Here is a 19768-nt window from a genome sequence, read left to right as displayed (position 1 = left end):
CCCTAAAAAGAAAACAATAGCTTGAAGTGAGTATCAATACTAAGGATTTGAGGAAGGCAGTGTCAGGAACTGAGCGAGGGATTTGCAGAGAACCCCGGAGAAGGCAGGCCGTCAGCCATGAGCCTGGCTCCAGGGGCAAAGAAATGCTTGAGAGCAACAAACCGATGTCCACTGAGCCCTCGAAGGTCTGGCCCACAGCCCCACTCACGCCCGTGTTTTTGTGATCCAGCGTGAGCTGGCTTGCTGCAGCCCAAACTCTGGTGCTGCCTCTTCGCTCAGGGCCAATGTCAGCGTTGGGACCAATGGGACCACACTGCATTCGGCTTCTCGTCTTTTTTCACGTTTATATCTTCTATTCCTTAGATTATTTTTTCTTTAGTCTCTTTAATTCTACGCTTTAGAGGAAATGAATGCATTGGCTAATGTGAAAGGAGAAACATATCTGGAATGCGGGTTTGAGTATTCTACATTTAATATGTGGACATTTGAGTACCTCATAGCGCCTTTTTTTTTTCCTGGAGAGGTTTTTGCTATAGGGCACATGCGCTGGCCAGACAGACAGAGAGAGACAGAGAGATAGAAAGCGAGAAATCACCCCCTAGGGGGGATGGCCATGCTGCAATCCCCTCTCCTCCATTCTCCTCTTGGGATCTTGGGCACACACGCACACGCGCCTGGCATGAGTTTAAGCCACCAGGTCTGGGACTCGAACTGCAGTTGACTACATGGGAGTCCAGTGACATAGCCATTATGCTAACTGCTGGTCCCCTCATAGCCCTTTTAAACTAGGTTCTAGGGCAGTCCTGTCACTAACCTGAACTCAGAAAATCAACTTCACATTATTTACTTATTGTCTTGGCTTCATCTGTAAACTGAAAGGGTGACTGAGTAAGCATAACTCTGTAAGTCTTGGTTTTCTCTCCTGTAAAATGGGATAATAACAGTAAGTATTTTATTGGGTTATTAGTAAGGTTTAATTAAGATGGTATCTGCAACTGATTGTCTATGTGAAAGGTTTGACATAACACCTGGTGACTATTACATAAAATGTCCTGTGTGACACATGTCAACACGTTACATGGCTTCCCATCTAAATTAAACATTACAGCTACACTCTAAGGTAAGAATTAGTCCCACTTCTTAGATAATCTGAGGTCCTTTCCAGCTGTATCTTTTAAAGAAATTGTTTTTTAATTTGCCATAGGGCACTCATGCTCACCACAGGCAGACAGAAAGAGAGGAAGTGAGAAAGCAAGCCACCAGGTCTGGGCCTTGAACCATTGTCGGCCCTGTGGGAGTCTACTGCCTTAACCACCATGCCATCTACTGGCCCCCAGGTGTTTTTTAAAAAACTTATTATTATTATTATTTAATTTGATCAGAGACAGAGAAAGAGAGAGAGGGAAAGTGAGAAAGTAAGCTGCCAGGCCTGGGGGGGCTGAACCACAGCCAGACTAGTGAGACTCTAGTGCTTTAAGCACCACGCCATCTGCCACTGCCCCCCAGCTGGTAGTACACCACACATTTAAAGTACCATCAACTTGGTACTGTCATCCTATTATCTGCCCAGTACTGTGCACGGGGCTTTATCAGCTAATACTCCAACCTTAACAAGGAGGTATCATTTCCTAGTTTACTGAGCAGCTGAGGCTTTGAGTATTCAGGGTGAGATCTCTTGCCCAAGTTTACAGAAGTGGGTTTGAACTCTCCTCTGACTCCTGTCTGCCTCCAAGTCCATGTCATCCCTTACCTGCTACTCACTAATACTGTAGTGTGACTAATTTAATAATGTAATGTAGGAAAGGAAGAGTTGTTGACAAGTAGAAATGTTAAGAAGCTAGTGGTTTAAAAGAACTGCTTTATATATTCACAGGAATATCAAACGGTCAAAGGAATATGTCATTCTCTCTGAAGTACTGAAACCTGGCACCGAACTGGCTTAATGTCTTACCAGAGTTCCCTAGCTACTCCAGTAATTTCCACAGATCAGAACATGATTTTATTTAATATGAAGACAACCTGCTTCAGATCACAGAAAGAAACAGGGAATTCCCTGCTACCCTCCAGTAAGAAATCATCTCACTTCCCACCTGCCTTCTGGTTCATTCTACCACCAGATGTACTGAGCTCTCACCACCTCCTATTTCCACCATGACAGAAAGTAAGACCTGGGCATTAATGGTCATTTTCAGAATACAGAGCTTTCAGAGGCCTAATTTAAAACCAACCAAAAACCCAAAGAACTCTGTTAGCCTATCAGGATAATAAATTCTTATTTATATCAAGTAAGCTTCAAACATGCCAAATACTTTTGTCAATGAAATACACCTAGTGTTTGTTTTGTATGTAGTTTGCTTATTTATCTTAAAATAAGAGTTTTTAATACAGTTGACCCTGAATAACACAGGTTTAAACTGCAAATCCATTTACATGTGAATTTTTCAATAAATACTGTAAATGTATTTTCTCTTATGATTTACATAAATAACAATGTTTCCCACCTAGCTTACTTTATTGTAAGAATACAGCATACAATTCATATATAAAACACGAGTCAATCAACAGTTCAGGTTATCGGTAAGGCTTCTGGTTAACGGCAGGCTACTAGTGGTTAAGGTCTGGGGGAGTCAGAAGTTGTATGTAAATTTTCAACAGCTCTGAGGGGCAGCACCCTGAGCACACGCTGTTCAAGGGTGAACTATAACACATATACGTGAAGTGCTAAGTACGCTGGCTTCCAGGTTAATAGTCTGAAAACGGCTAGAAGCCAGTGTACACACCTTTCAAAGGGCTCACGCGGAAGTCGAGATAAGCACCTACCTCATCCTATTATAGTAGTGATTTGTACTGTCAATAAATAAAACTGGGAAAGCTTGGCTGTGGGTCTATTTTTAAAGCCTTTCTTTCTTTCTTTTTTTTTTTTGTAGCCAGAGGGCACTGACACTTGCCAGAATGAGCAAGGGGCAGGGAGGGAAGAGGGGGACAGCAACCAGCAACTCCCACTGGGGTGTGGTCGTGCCACAGTCGTTTTGCCTCCATTTTTCCACTGTCGGAATTTGGGGTGCACGTACACACAACGCTAACGTGTTTCTCAAGCCACCAGGGCCGGGATTTGAACCACGGTCAGATCTCACTTCCCATGTACTGCAACACCATGAGGCTGGCCCTAAAGAATTTTTTTAAAAAGATTTATTTTTATTATTATTTTTAAAAATTTGCTACAGGGCACATGTGCTCACCAGAGAGAGACAGAGAGAGAGAGGGAAAGTGACAAAGCCAGCCACCAGGCCTGGCACTCAAACCATAGTTAGCCATGTGGGAATCCAGTGCTTAGCCACTATGCCACCTGCTGGTCCCCAAAATTCTTTTTGAGAGATTTTTGCTATAGGGCACATGTGGTCACTGGAGAGACAGAAAGCAAGAAATCACCCCCGGGGAGACGGTCAGCCACACCACAATCCCTTCTCCATTTTCCTCTTGGGATTTTGGACATTCACACATACATACCTGGTGTGTTTATGCCGCCAGGTTCAGGACTTCAACTGCAGTAGACTGTGTAGGAGTCCAGGGACGTAACCATTACACCACTAGCTGGTCCCCCCCAAATTATTTAAAAATAAAATGTGTTGGGCCAGCCCGTGGGCTTGTGGTAAGGTGGCTAGATCCCACGTGGCTGATCCTGCAGCTGGAGTCCCACACCCAGTGGCTTGAGAAACATGTCAGGTACACTTGCCTGCAAAACCAACATCTCCAAAGGAGGGAGCCATGGAGAAGGGATCAAGGCATGACCACGATTAAGATGCTTACTCCCTTTCCTTTTCTTTGAGTGCCCACGCCCTCTGGCAAAATACAAATTAAAATTAAATTGTGTTACAAATTGCCGCTTTGCTAGACATGGTTACTATCACACCGTTCCTGTTTTGCTGACTAGTCTTTGAGGCCATACCTTGGATGAGTGTGCTGTAGGCATGTGACGATACCACACCTGGGCTGAAGGGGTCCCAGGGCATGGGCTGTGATAGTCTCCATGTTAATGCCAGCAGTAAGTCTGACACACCAGTATCTGATAGGAGTCAGGAAAAGAGAACACGTAACTCAGTGTGGGAGGGACTGGGGAGCCCTAACCATCCCAAAGATGTGAAGGAAACCACAAATCACTCCCACCGCATTCTGCTGTGAAGAGAAGTGGAGCACGCCCTGGGCGCAGTACCACTGCTGCAGCTCCCTGAGAGCTGTGCCTCATCCAGGGCTTTAACTGCTACTTGATTTCATAGAAAAGCAGACATCTCCAGACAAGAAGTGTGATGTCCACCAAAAGAAAGAGGCCTTATCAATGAGAAACTTAAAAAGGAAAAACATTTATCTGTGCCGTGTACAATTTTCAAGTCATTACTTCCATGAAATTTTTGCTATTTACTACAGTGCTGAGTGCAAAACGGATGACATAAAGGCTCGCTGAATGAATGCCTCACAGGATGAGCCAAATGATACGAACATCAGTGTCTTGAGAGCATCGATTAGTCACCTCTGCAGGCAGCCCTGTAAGGGTCGGGGCTGCAAGAAGAGCTCAGTGCATATCACAAAGGTGCTATGTCTGCAGCAAAGTGTTTTGCTTTCAAATGTAATGCATACAATCAGGAAAATCTGATGTTCACCATCCCTGAATTAGCATGTGCCAGCCTGCGCCCGGGTAAAAAAAACTTCAACTGTGCAATGTTAAATTAACCAAAGGTTCATTCTAGGAGCCTTAAAAAAAGTATAAAGGATGAATGAATTGCTATAAACGAAAATCAGTAGAAACCCATCATTGAACAGTGGCAACAAAATAAATAGAAGTCTGACCCATTTGGCTCACAGCAGTCATCGTGGCTTATTCCTGTTAAAAGCAGAATGGAAACAAGAGTATGTATAGAAGACGCAGTGGTTTACACCGCCCCACCCCGTTTCAAATTCAGGCACAAGTGGCCTCCTGGAGGCTTTAGGACTTCTCTTCTTTTTTCTCTGGCACTGTTTTCCAGATTGGCTCCTTGATGTGTTCCGGCAACTGTTCTAATTTTGTCTAGAAAAAGAAACGAAACAAAACTATAATATAACGTGTACTGAAATGAACTCCTTAGCTACACATTTGATTTATTAATTCGTCAAATCCTCTTCCCTTTCCTTTTTTACACCCTGGCCTTTTTATAGGCTTTGAAAAGGAGAGAAGAAAACATGTATTATGAAAAAACTGTAGATTTCAAAATTTTTTGGAGCAAAATTTTTGCTCCCAAATTTTATGAAACTAGAAGCAAGAACAAACATCACACTTATGGGGAAGCATGAGTGGAAAAATGGTGAAAATTGCTGATACTTCATGAAAAGTTATGAGGACAATGCTCCAAAGAAATCAGTAGTTTACAAATGGGTAACTCATTGTAAGGAACAAAATGACGTCTTTATTATCAAAGACGCTGCCCACAGAGGCAGCCCATCCAGAGCAACTTGAGAGGAAAACGCAATCTTGTTTGTGCCCTACTTGAAGAGGACCGACAATTAACAGCAGAAACTAGAGCCAATTCACAGATGTCTCAATGGTCAGCTTACACAATTCTGATGGAAAAATTTAAATTGAGCAAACTCTCTACTTGATGGATACAAAACTATTGTGCCCAGATCAGCTGCGGACAAGAGCAGAGCTTTCAATAGAGTTTTTGTGGTTTTTTTTGGAGAGGTTTTTGCCATAGGGTGCATGCGCTCACCAGTCAGAGAGAGGCAGAGACAGAAAGCGAGAAATCACCCCCCAGGGGGGATGGTCACGCCGCAATCCCTTCTCCTCCATTCTCCTCTCGGGATCTTGGGCACGCACGCACATGCGCCCGGCATGAGTTCTAAGCCACCGGGTCCGGGACTCGAACCATGGTCAACTATGTGGGAGTCCAGCGACATAGTCATTATGCTAACTGCTGGTCCCTCAAGAGAGTTTTTAAGAAAGTGGGACCACGACTCTGAAGCATTCCTTTGAAGAAGTGTTAACAGGTGACACATGGCTTTGCCATTTTGGAATAGGAGATGACACACGGCTTTACCAGTATGATCCTGAGGACTAAGCACAACCAAAGCAATGGCCCCCAAGAGGCGGAAGTGACCTGGGCAAAGCACAAGCTGACTGGTTAATAACAGAGGGCATGGCAACAGTTTTGTGGGCAATTTGCTTGCTGACTTTCTGGAGGGCCACAGAATGATAACGTGATTATTTTGATAGTGTTTAGGGAAAGTTAGCTAAAGCTTTAGCAAGATGAAGTCTAAGAAAGCTTCGGCAGAGTTCTTCACCACAACAATGAACAACAGTTCAGTCCTCTTACTGAACAAGAGTGATTTTATGAGAAATGTAATGGCAAATCATTAGGAATCCACCTTACAATCCTGACTCCTTCTGACTTTATTTTTTAGTGTCAGAGAGTGCATGTGCTCATCAGAGTGAGAATGAGTGAGAGTGAGAGAGAGAGAGAGAGAGAGCACCTCCCAGTGGGGTGTTGTCATGCCACGATCCTTTTACCTCCACTTCTCCATCCCATGAGGATTTTGGGCACCCATTCACAAGTACCTGGCATATTTCTCAAAATACCAGGGCTGGGACTCAAACTGTGGTAGGCCACATGAGTTCCAGCTCCCTGTGCTCTGTGCTTAACTGCTGTATTATATTATGGAGGCCAGCCCTCTTTCTGACTTTTTTTGTTTCCTAATCTTAAAAAAATAAATCTTTAGGGACTGGACATTGATGCAGTGGTAAACCTGACGCTCCACAAGTGTTTGGGAAGACTCCAAGTTGCTGTTTAGAGACTCCCTGAGTACACCAGCATCCGCATGCCAATGAACCAGGACTGGCTGAGGCTGGGGTGGATCAGGGCATGAAGACCCTGTTGGGTATTGCTGTATTTCTGTCTTCCTGCCTCATGAGTAAATTCTCAGGGCCTCGAGTTCTTTATGGACACATTAAACGGCCGGTATCATCACTTACAAGTGTCTTGAATTTCATGTTGAGAAATAGAGTTTACATTTTAAATTTCTGTCTTTTTTTAAATGAATGATTTATTTAGTTTCATTATATTATTATTATTTTAAATTATTTTATTTAACTTTATTTATTCATTTATTTATTTCAATTTGACCAGAGAGGGACAGAGTGAGAGAGCGAGCGAGAGAAAGCAAGCTGCCAAATCCAGGACTCGAACCGCAGCCATGTGAGAGTCCAGCACCCTTAACCACTAAGCCACCTACCGGCCCTTATTTTATTATTATTATTTTTTTTAATTTGACCAGAGAGGGAGAGAAAATGAGAAAGCAAGCCGTCAGGTCTGGGACTCAAACCACAGTCACCATGTGGGAGTCCAGCATCTTAACCACAAACTTTTATTTTTGGTTCCTTTTATTTACTTTTCCATCTGGCCACCAGGGCCAGAACTGGAACTGTAGTCAGCTCTGTGGGGTCTGGCATCTCTAATGAGGCCAGCGGCTGGCTCTCTGTGAACTTTTCCAAGTCCCCTTGTTGAAACCATTCTCATGTATATAATCTGTTTGGTCCTCAGTGACCTCTAGGGATTACACATAATGTGGTTCCCAAGTCCAGATACCTGCCATTAGGGAAGGAGACTTCAGAGGTGCTGGAGAAAGAGCTGGGCCGTGGTGGCAGGATTCTGCTACACAGGGAGGGGAAGCCCCCAACCACTGTGGCAATTCTGCCTCCCAGTTTGCCTCGGGCCCTCGCCACCACTCAGTGGGCCAGGACCAGGTTATAATGTATCGAAGCAACTATACAAATACCTCCCAAAGGGTGCCAGCAGGTGGTGTGGTGGTTAAGGTGCTGGACACTTGCACACGGCCAACCACAGTTCGAGTCCTGGACCTGGTGGCTTGCTTTCTCACTTCCCTTCTCCCTGTGTGTCTTTCTCTGGTCAAGTGAAAATAAATGAATGAATAAATAAAATTAAATGAACAATTCTTTAAAAAAAACAAAAGCAAATATATCCCAAAGGGGGTAGAAATTCAAGTCATACCTTTGTTACTTCCATGGCAACTCCTTCAGGTAAGTTTCGTTGAATGTATTCCAGATAGACATCTGCTGTACTTCCAGTCAGGTGTTCTAACTAAAGTATCAAACGTGAAAATAGTTCATGCTATGCTGTTAATGTTAAAAAAAAAAAATTTGGTTTTGCTTAAACTTATGGAGGCTGTTTTTCCTCTAAGAAATCTTGCACAGAATTCAGACTATTAAAAAAAGAAAAAAGTGTAAACACTCTGATTGAACCGCATGGCCCTGACGCTCTCTTCCTTCCAAATGCACTGCTTCAAAGACAAGGCTCCACAGAACACAGAGGGACAATCAGTATCAAAGCAGTACACTTCTAAGAGCTTCCCCAAACAACTCGAGATAAAAGGAGACAATTATAAGATATAGTTGGAATAAGATTTCCTGTGAGTTCCACAGTGAGATGTTTCCGTCTGACATGGGTGGATAAGATTTGAGTTTTTCTTTTTCATTTAAGAGCGGGGACTATGTCTTAATCACTTTGTACTCTCAATGCCGAGTACAGGGTTTCCCATGTAAAAGATGCACGAGCACCCACTGCGCTAACATTTACCAGTCACTGACTACGTGATGGAAATATTTTTAAGTGTTGTACATAAATACAGCACGTGATCCTCACATGGAGATAGGTGCCATTGCTATTCTCATTTGCTGGATTAAACACCTGAGGTACAGGTCGCACGGTTAGTGAACGTCAGGACTTGGGCTCTGGCACTGGCATTCTGACTCCAGAACCAGGTTTTCCTTAACCACAAGACGATGCTAGCCCTGTTGGATGCTTGAATGAATGGATAACAGGTGAATGGAAGACTTCACGTTACATATCATTAACATGGAAAATTCAGTTAGCATATGAAAAGAAAATCGGAACTGCATAAAACTTAACTAGATCTAATAATTTCTGAATTAGGAGCAAAATTATTCCAATGCTATCATATCATAAAAATATTAGTCAGCACTTCTGAGTTCAAGTAGTCACCGTTACACAGGATGTTTTATTAGAGCTTGTTTTCATAGCTTGCTGATGATATAAAAAAAAAAAAGACATTACTTTCTCTACAACTAATAGGCATGATCGGCTGAAAGATGTAAGCCTAATTAATGTTAAAAGGAAGCTAAGAGATACTAGTATGAAATTTGGGGTATTTCAAGAACGTCTGAAATAAACTCACCTCTAAGCATCTGTAAAGTGTTCTCATTTCATACTGAACTCTGTGTTTCTTGAAAATATGCACTGATTTGAGAAGAGTAAATCGCTCTATTTTCCTTGGTGGTTCGTGTCTGAAAATAATGGGCAAAACAATATATTTTTGTTTTTAGTTTTTTGCTATAGGGCACATGTGCTTACTGGAGAGAAACAGAGAAATGAGAGAGTAAGAAATCACCCTCCATGGGGGATGACCTGCTGCAATCTCTTCTTCCCCATTCTCCTTCCAGGATTTTGGGCACATATGCACACATGCCCAGCATGCTTTTCAAATTGCTGGATCCAAGACTAGAACTGCAGTTGGCCATGTAGGATCCAGCCACCTTAACCACCATGCCACCAACTCCAAATAATATCTGATGTTAACACTTGAGTCACTGATATCAAAGTATGATTCCACAAGTTTGTAGGTTGGGCTCACATTCAATTATAGGCATTAACTATCACTTACAGACCTCCGTTTGTCAAAACTGTCATCTGTGACAGTAACTGCTGTCATAAAGCTAAGGCCAAAATAAACACTGCAGACAGTAATAAGAACCTTCCCCCACAGACCCAAAAACGAGCCTAGACAAGCAAGTGCCACACCACATGCACGCATGAGCACGCACGTGCACACACACAAACCTGCTGCTTTTATACACTTCGAGCTCATTTTTGACCAAATATATGAACTGTAAAGAGTAACACTAGTATGGTGGATGTAGTTGTCATGTTTGCTATATGTGTGCTGTTTTAGGAAAATCTATAGATATACTGATAACCACAGAACTGTAGTCTGTTTTAGGAAACACATGACCTTTTGGTTTTGTTAGAAGGCCAGAATGGCTAAGCCCTGACTGGGCCTTGTTGGGGCAGATAAGACAAAGGAGGCAGTTCTATTTGGCCTTAGAGAGTTTGCCTTGCTCAGGCAAGGGCAGATTCTTAGGGCAGATCTGGAACAATGGCTGTATTAGCCAAAGAGCATTCTTTACAGGGGTCTGAAAGGTTGTTTGCTCACCTACTCTACCTCCCTGCCCTGTGGAGATCCCAGACATGTGGGCTTCTTTGTTCTCTATATACCAATGCGATTTCTGGAGAAAGGACTTCTTTCATTTTTCTTATTCATTCATTCAAGTACTTTACAATTCTAGTGGGCAGGAAGGGATAATCCTGCTTAGGATACAGATGACAAATCTAAATTTTATCCATCAGTGTCTGCTCCATTTTAAGAGCTCAGACTTACCCAGGATCACTACCACTTTCCTGGCTGACCCTATTTCAGCCGCCAACAGTTCAGATTATAAAAGGACATACTTACACTTTTATAGAGATGCCGAGTTCTTTAGCAGCAAGCACGGCAAAATATTCATAACTGTCCAATACGGCCTTATCATGGCCTTTTACTAAAACTGACAGGCGTTTATATAATGTATCTGGTTCATCAGAAATAGTTATCTAAAATTAAAAAAAAAAAGTTTTGGTTATATTTGTAAAGGAAATTTAACATATTATCCTCAACCGAACAACTTCAGAATTTACTAATAAATGGGGAGAAAAAATGCTGAGTAACTTTTATTTTGTTTTTTAAATAAGGTTTTTGCCTCATGGCACATATGGTCACCTGAGAGAGAGGTGGGGGGAAGAGAGAGAGAAAGTGAGAAATCACCCCACCTCCGGGGCAGCGGGGGGCGATGGCTATACTACAATCCCTTCTCCTCCATTCTCCACTCAGGATTTTGGACTTGCATGATTTTTCAAGCCACCGGGTCTGGGACTCAAACTGCAGTCAACTATGTGGGGGTCCAGTGCCTTAACCACCATGCCACTGGTGGTCCCTGCTGAGTAACATCTTCTTTTAAAAATGTAATTAGTTAATATTTTTTAATTTGACCAGAGAGAGACAAGAGAAAGAAAAGGAAAGTCAGAAAGCAAGCTGCCAGGTCCAGGATTTGAACTACGATCTGCCATGTGGGAGTCCAGTGCCTTAATTACCAGACCACTTGCTGGCCTCGCTGAGTAACACCTTAACACTGTTAGCTTAAGTACTGAGATGCTATCACATTCAGATCTTTGCAATGACCCTAAGAATTTGTTAAAATATAAGAGGCCTTCAGAAGCTCGTGGAAAATATGTATTACAACCAAACTATGCCTTGGTTTCTAAACATTTCTGTACTGAAATAAACCTTAATTCCAGTTTTCCACAAACTTTCTCACACACTGCGAATCAAAAGAATTTTAGGGACCAGCAGTTAGCGTAATGGCTATGTCGCTGGACTCCCATGTAGTCGACCATGGTTCGAGTCCCAGACCCGGCAGCTTAACTCACGCCGGGCGCATGTGCGTGCGTGCCCAAGATCCCGAGAGGAGAATGGAGGAGAAGGGATTGTGGCGTGGCCATCCCCCCGGGGGGTGATTTCTCGCTTTCTGTCTCTCTGTCTCTGTCTTTCTGGCGCACACACCCTGTAGCAAAAACCTCTCCAAAAAAAGAAAAGGAAAAAAAGACATTTAAATGCAATTTACAAAATTACTAACGAAACTTTCCAACTAAATTATGTCTGAGCCCCAAATTCACAAGAGAAATGACTTCAGACTTTGTCTGTTAACAAAGGCAACCTGGTCATAGGACCTGGACTTAGAGTTAGACTTGACTACTTGGAACTGACGGGTAGCAGGCAAGTCATATTTCATTGCGTTTTGCTTCTTCACATGTAAACCAGGGTAATAATACCTACACTACAACGCACAGCATTTCTGTACGGAGAGAATGAGAAAACACAGATGAAGGTGCTTATAAATTACACAACACTGTTATAGAATGGCAAGCTAGTTTTATCAGACTTTTACATTTTTTTTTAGGTTTCTGTCATAGGGTGTGTGCACTTGCTGAAAAGAGACAGACAGTGAGAGGGAAAGTGAGAAACCACCCCCCCATACACTTGGCAATATTCCTCCCTTGGGATTTTGGGGTGCGCGCGTGCGCGCACACACACACACACACACACACACACACACACACACACATGCTTAGCATGAGTTTCAAGGTCTCAAATCCAGGTCACCCATGTGGGAATCCAGTGCCTTAACCCTTATGCTACCTGCTGGTCCCTAGATTTTATTCATCTTTATTAGTGCTTTGCCTGCCCTAACATACAGATTACTCGTTTCTAATTAAAATGTTTATGACACTGAGCATACCTGATACTTCTACCTCTTCCACCCTAACACCTAAATACCTTAGAAATAATGGGCTTGACATTTCTGACTTTCTTCCAAGAAGTGAATTACCTCCGTTTCATTCATCCATTAAACCAGTAAATTATGCCACTAATCCAATGATTCAGGGTTAAATTACTTTACCTCTGAAAGCAGATCTGTTTACTAACCAGGAAGCTAGCCACCCATTCTAAATACTCCAAATAGAGCTGTTGGAAGAACAAATATACTGATATCCTATGTCCTAAATTCAGGTTGAGAGAAGTGGAATATAGCTCGAAGATGTGCTCTGATTAATCCCTATGGGGTTTAAAGATATTCTGAGTTTGTAACAAATGTTAAAAATCAGGAGATTTCATATAAAATTTAAATTCCATCTTAGCTTGGAAGATTTAGATGACCTGGCATGACCAGGTCTGATTTCCTACACGGCAAAAGCGGCTGTAAGAGCACCTACCCTGGTCATAAAGGGCACAGTGTGGGACTGGCCTCTCAGCACAGTAAGGGAGCTGGATCCCACATGGCTAACCGTGGTTTGATCTCGGCCCTGGCGGCTTGAAAAACGTGGGGTGCATGCCCAAAGTCTCAACAGGATGAAGAAATGGAGGAGGAGGGATTATGGCCTGACCATGTCCCACCGAGGGCTGCTGCTTCTTTTCCTCTCACTTTCTCTCTCAGGCAAGGGCATGCACCGTCTGGCAATTACTCGTTTATTTATTTATTTATTATAAATAAAAAGAGAAGAAATGACTTCAGGGTTCGTTTATAAATAAATAAACAAGTAAACAAACAAACAAACAAATAAAGGGCCATCTTTCCTCACGGGTCTGGCCTCTGCAGGCATCTGAATTAGAGATCAGAGTTTACATGTACTGTCATGAAAATATACTCAGTGTATTTTTTTTCCCAGTTTGCCAGAGGGCACATGTGCTTGCCAGAAAGAGACAAAGACAGGAGAGAGAGAAAAATCAGCCCCCCCAGAGGGGACGGGCACACCACAATCCCTTCTCCTCCATTCTCCTCTTGGGATTTTGAACACATATGCACACATATCCAGTGTGTTCCTTGAGCTACCGGGTCTGGGGCTCAAACCATACTACGGGCCATGTGGGACCCAGCTGTCTCAACCACACCACCACCGGGTGTACCTCAGTATATTCAGAGTGTATTAACTGAAGGGGGTGGGGGGAAGAAATAATACACTATGTATAACACAGCTCCATTTTGGTGGACATGTGTATAGATACAATGATTATAGGTGGATAAATGTTCAGAAGGAGCCAAACTGTTAAAAGCTGGTTCTTTTTGAAGGATTGAAATGGAAGGATTTGGAATTTGTAAGGATTCTGAAAATGTACAAATAACACCAAAAACTTGGTTGATGAAATCACAGCTTCTATAAGGTGACAAAGCTGCTTCTGGATTCCCACCACTTTTGCTAATGCTTTTTTCTCACTGTGAAAACAAAGCACTTTCCAGGCCCAGATTCAATTCTTAGACTGAAAACAAAGACTTGAAGGCTATAAGAAACATGTTTTTCCACAACAAAAACTCAAGTATCCTGCATCATTAATTATAACAACTCTTCAATTATGCTGAGCTAAAAGCATGAGAGTTCTCCTTACCACAGTTACATGGGATAAATAATTTATTCCTTCAGAACTTACCTTGATATCCTGAAAGATAACACGAGCACCCGAGGACATTAGAACATACATAAATTGCACATTTGCCAGTTTTCCAGAACTAAATGTCTTTATTCATGAAGCATCTGGGAAACAACCCCAAGTGAAACAGGGAAAATTTACTGCTAATGCAGCTTCTCACACCAAGAAAGAGGAAGCACATACCGTCGGTTTATTCAAATCCTTAGGAACATCAACGTGCAGGTTTGAAAACTGAACCCACTTCATATTGGTACTGCTAGAGGTGAAAAAAACAGAAACCTAGGTAAAGCCATACAACAGCTGAGATTCTTGTTCAGTTTAGTAAACTCGATGGTATACTTACAGAAGGAAGCCACCATTTTTGGCTGTGCTGCTCTTAGAACTATTTACAGAGAAATTTCCCAAGCCCTTAAAAAAAGAGGAAAGACACATTTGTTAGAATTAAGGTCTGTTCCCAAACCATTCATCATCTCCAATAAAAATCAAAAGATGCATGATGCTTCAAGTAAAGGGATAGTTGATTTTTTCAGATGAAGATATTGGGGGCACCTAAAATGGCTAAATTAGATTTCATTAAAAAAAAAAAAGACAGTGGTAGGATGAACATGCCCAAAGTCTCAACAGGATGAAGAAATGGAGGAGGAGGGATTATGGCCTGACCATGTCCCACCGAGGGCTGCTGCTTCTTTTCCTCTCACTTTCTCTCTCAGGCAAGGGCATGCACCGTCTGGCAATTACTCGTTTATTTATTTATTTATTATAAATAAAAAGAGAAGAAATGACTTCAGGGTTCGTTTATAAATAAATAAACAAGTAAACAAACAAACAAACAAATAAAGGGCCATCTTTCCTCACGGGTCTGGCCTCTGCAGGCATCTGAATTAGAGATCAGAGTTTACATGTACTGTCATGAAAATATACTCAGTGTATTTTTTTTCCCAGTTTGCCAGAGGGCACATGTGCTTGCCAGAAAGAGACAAAGACAGGAGAGAGAGAAAAATCAGCCCCCCCAGAGGGGACGGGCACACCACAATCCCTTCTCCTCCATTCTCCTCTTGGGATTTTGAACACATATGCACACATATCCAGTGTGTTCCTTGAGCTACCGGGTCTGGGGCTCAAACCATACTACGGGCCATGTGGGACCCAGCTGTCTCAACCACACCACCACCGGGTGTACCTCAGTATATTCAGAGTGTATTAACTGAAGGGGGTGGGGGGAAGAAATAATACACTATGTATAACACAGCTCCATTTTGGTGGACATGTGTATAGATACAATGATTATAGGTGGATAAATGTTCAGAAGGAGCCAAACTGTTAAAAGCTGGTTCTTTTTGAAGGATTGAAATGGAAGGATTTGGAATTTGTAAGGATTCTGAAAATGTACAAATAACACCAAAAACTTGGTTGATGAAATCACAGCTTCTATAAGGTGACAAAGCTGCTTCTGGATTCCCACCACTTTTGCTAATGCTTTTTTCTCACTGTGAAAACAAAGCACTTTCCAGGCCCAGATTCAATTCTTAGACTGAAAACAAAGACTTGAAGGCTATAAGAAACATGTTTTTCCACAACAAAAACTCAAGTATCCTGCATCATTAATTATAACAACTCTTCAATTATGCTGAGCTAAAAGCATGAGAGTTCTCCTTACCACAGTTACATGGGATAAATAATTTATTCCTTCAGAACTTACCTTGATATCCTGAAAGATAACACGAGCACCCGAGGACATTAGAACATACATAAATTGCACATTTGCCAGTTTTCCAGAACTAAATGTCTTTATTCATGAAGCATCTGGGAAACAACCCCAAGTGAAACAGGGAAAATTTACTGACAATGCAGCTGCAGCTTCTCACACCAAGAAAGAGGGAGCACATACCGTCGGTTTATTCAAATCCTTAGGAACATCAACGTGCAGGTTTGAAAACTGAACCCACTTCATATTGGTACTGCTAGAGGTGAAAAAAACAGAAACCTAAGTAAAGCCATACAACAGCTGAGATTCTTGTTCAGTTTAGTAAACTCGATGGTATACTTACAGAAGGAAGCCACCATTTTTGGCTGTGCTGCTCTTAGAACTATTTACAGAGAAATTTCCCAAGCCCTTAAAAAAAGAGGAAAGACACATTTGTTAGAATTAAGGTCTGTTCCCAAACCATTCATCATCTCCAATAAAAATCAAAAGATGCATGATGCTTCAAGTAAAGGGATAGTTGATTTTTTCAGATGAAGATATTGGGGGCACCTAAAATGGCTAAATTAGATTTCATTAAAAAAAAAAAAGACAGTGGTAGGATGAAAAATAAAAAAAGCACTCTATAAAATGTAGAGAATAGGCATCTGTCTTTTAAAGCTCAGACACAAGAATGTTTTTTAAAAAAGCAATTCTCGGGCCGGCAGGTAGCATGGTGGTTAAGGGTGCTGGACTCCCAAATGGCTGACTACGGTTCAAGTCCGAGACCTGGTGGCTTGCTTTCTCGCTTTCTCTCTCTCTCTCTCTTTCACTCTGTACCTCTCTGGTCAAATTAATATGAAATAAAAGAATAAATAAAGTTAAGTAAAATCATTCTTAAAAAAAAAAAACCAAAAAACAATTCTCACATTACAAAATAGCTTTGGGGGACCAGTAGGTAGCGTGGTGGTAAGGCACTGACTCCTACATGGCTAACTGTGGTTCCAGTCCCAGGCCTGGTGGCTTGCTTTCTCTCTCCATTTCTCTCTGGTGAGCACACATGCTCTATAGCAAATTTAAAAATACTAATAATTATAAGTAAAATTAAATAATCCTTTTTTTCTTTTATTGGAGAGGTTTTTGCTATAGGGCATGTGCACTCACCAGAGAGACAGAGAGGGACAGAGAGACAGAAAGCAATAAATAACCTCCCAGGGTGGATGGCCACACTGCAATCCTTTCTCCTCCATTCTCCTCTTGGGTTCTTGGGCACGCACGCACATGTGCCCAGTATGAGTTTAAGCCACTGGGTCCGGGACTCGAACCACGGTCAACTACATGGGAGTCCAGCGACATAGCCATTATACTAACTGCTGGTCCCAATAATCCTTTTTTTAAAAGAAAAATTTTTGCTCTATGGTGCAGGTGTTTGCCAGAGAGACAGAGACAGAAAGATACAGTGAGAAATCACCCCGGACGGTTGGCCATGCCACAATCCTCTTTCCTCTTTGGATTTTGGACACGTAAGCACATAAGTCTAAGCCGTGGCTGACTACGTTGGAGTTCAGTGATGTAATCATTATGTCTTCTGCTGGTCCCAATGAATAATTCTTCTTTTTAAGAAATTTTTGCTATATGGTATATGTGCTGCCTGAGAGACAAAAAGTGAAAAATCACCCCCTAAGGGGGATGGCCACATCGAATTCCCTTCTCCTCCATTCTCCTCTTGGGACTTTAGGCAAGCACGCACATATGCCCAGTCTAAGTTTCAAGCTGCTAGGTACAGTACTCCAGCCATATGGGAGATGAGCGCCGTAACCACTACTCCACCTGCTGGTCCCAAATAAATAATTCTCTAAAAAACCCAAAAACCAAAAAAAATGTGACCATCAAGAAAAACAGCATAATTTGTGGCTTCATTTTTCTCAGTTTTTACATTTTAATTGTACTTCAATATAATATTTATTTTGTCTGAATATTTCTAAGCAATAAAAACTATTAAATACCTTTATAATCTAACATATTAACAGAATAAGAACTCTATCTACAGTAGCTTTCTTCTGATTCTTTCTTACATTTTTTTTCAAGTATATGTATTTCTTAGCTTGGCTATCTTCTAAATAAACTGAAAAACACACTGGAACTTAAAGTCATCATTAACTGCAGTGGCACAGACTGTAACAGTTCAATGTCTAAATCCTGTATTGTCAGCTCCCCCTGGTGGAACGAAGCTTTCCAGGTTGGGGGAACTTACATGGCCTGTGTTAAGCTGTCTGTCATCTACCTGTTTTTCCTGTAAGTTTTCCTGAGATTTTAAAAATAAAACCTGAGAGAGGAGGAGCACAATGGGTTCCTTAAAAACAAAGATGAAGGGGGCCAGCAGGTAGCATGGTGGTTGGGACGCTGGACTCCCACATGGCTGACGGTGAGTCAATCCTGGACCTGGTGGCTTGCTTTCTCACTTTCTCTCTCTCTCTCTGTTTCTCTGGTAAGGACATATGCTCTAGAGCAAATAAATAAATAAATAAAATAATTATTTTTTTAAAAAAGATGAAAACAGTTTAACACAAATGGAGTTTAGTTAAAACTGATGTTATTTAAGCCCATTCCCAAAGTGCTTCACATATGCAATTAAGCACAATGGAAAGGCAGTAAGAGGTATATATGCCCTCTCCTTTTTTTTTTTTAACAGTTGAGGGTGGCATGGGAAAGGAGGGTTGACCAGATTGTTTTAGTGCTGTAGTTCACAATTTTCAACCTCTAATGCCATCTGAATTTTTTAAAGAACAATGGTTCTCAAAGGGTGGTCTCAGAACCTCCGGAGGGTCTCTGAGACACTTTCCCAGGGTCTGGGAAATCAAATCCATTTTCATAACTTTACTAAGACATTATTATTTACAGCTTCCCCACTCTCATTCTCTCGCCAGTGTCCAGTGAAGTTTCTCAGAGGCCACATTATAGCAGAAGAGTGAATAGAGAAACAGAAGACCAGCTGTCTACTGAGCCAGATACTGAAGAGATTTGCAAAAATGTCAAACACCACTCCTCATTAAATTTGTTTTTATTTTGCAAAAATAGTTGTTTTCCATGAGATATTAATTATGTCAACAGGTATTATGCTGTTTTTAAGTCAGTAAGTATGTTTAAGATTCTTAGTCTTATTTTCTAAAAAATTAAGTACAGGTAGCTAAACCCCACACACACAAAAACAAAACAAAACAAAACAAACGCTCTTTGGGATGAGAGTTCTGAGGCCGAATCCTGAGTACTGCTGGTTAAACTTCTGCTTGCACACCGCGCCGCTCCTCCTAAGAACCGAGCAGAAGATCCTTAACCCACACCTGCCACTTCAGGGACCCTCATCTAAATCTCAGAACCCCCGGATGTCAGGGCACCCCGGTTTCGTCCCGTGAGAAGTGTCCTCCTGAGCCAGCTCACCCCCTAGTTTTCGCGAGGCAAGTTTCCTGCCCTCTCTTGAGTTTCTCGATTTATTTTGCAAGCGTGAAAGAAAGGGTTTTGGAACATGTCGTTCAATATTCTTTCCGGCTCTGACATTCTACGATTCCTCTCGTTCCCATCTTCGCCCTGATTCATTCATTTGTGTTCAACTCCGTGAGAGAACGCGACAGAAACACCCCTTTGCTCGTCTCTCTCCGGAAACAACAGCCCGAGATGAGGAATAAAGATGCCTCCATCTCCCAGACTCCTGATGGGAGGAACGGCCGGACGCAGCGAGACTTCACGGCGCCTGTCCCCGTCCCGGTGCCCAGTTTCCCCAACCCGCCCGGTACCTGCCAGAGGCGCCGGCACACAGAAGCCAGCGCGGGCCGCGCCGCCATCTTGCTTCCCAGACACCCAGGATCGCTTCCGGGGTCACGGCGGCACCCTTAGACCATAGAGTTCGGCACCGGGGAAGAGGGGATCACGGTGTTCCGGCGGGGAGCGGGACAT

At 42.3% G+C, this 19768-nt stretch overlaps 1 protein-coding gene across 4 annotated transcripts; it reads right to left on the bottom strand.

The window, feature by feature from the left end:
* Window positions 1-4342: 4342 nt before the first annotated feature.
* MRPS10 (mitochondrial ribosomal protein S10) lies at window positions 4343-19673 on the bottom strand. Of its 4 annotated transcripts, none has more exons than XM_006148567.2 (7): window positions 19609-19673; window positions 16185-16249; window positions 16025-16097; window positions 10573-10709; window positions 9238-9346; window positions 8034-8123; window positions 4343-5059 (listed from the first exon to the last, which is right to left on the bottom strand). In XM_006148567.2, exons 1-7 carry the CDS (start codon window positions 19654-19656, stop codon window positions 4979-4981), a joined length of 603 nt encoding a protein of 200 aa, XP_006148629.1. In that variant the 5' UTR covers window positions 19657-19673; the 3' UTR covers window positions 4343-4978. The 4 variants fall into 4 exon arrangements, with proteins under 4 accessions (XP_006148629.1, XP_027627705.1, XP_006148628.1 ...); XM_027771904.1 differs by having other exon boundaries at window positions 16025-16094; XM_006148566.2 differs by lacking the exons at window positions 16025-16097; window positions 16185-16249; window positions 19609-19673 and adding exons at window positions 14320-14392; window positions 14480-14564.
* Window positions 19674-19768: the final 95 nt, after the last annotated feature.

The sequence above is a fragment of the Tupaia chinensis genome, unplaced genomic scaffold (genome assembly GCF_000334495.1).
Source record: "Tupaia chinensis unplaced genomic scaffold, TupChi_1.0 Scaffold000238_1, whole genome shotgun sequence".
In the NCBI taxonomy this organism is placed as follows: Eukaryota; Metazoa; Chordata; class Mammalia; order Scandentia; family Tupaiidae; genus Tupaia; species Tupaia belangeri.
Note: the sequence above shows the minus strand (reverse complement) of the source record. Positions and strands in the feature narration are given on the sequence as shown.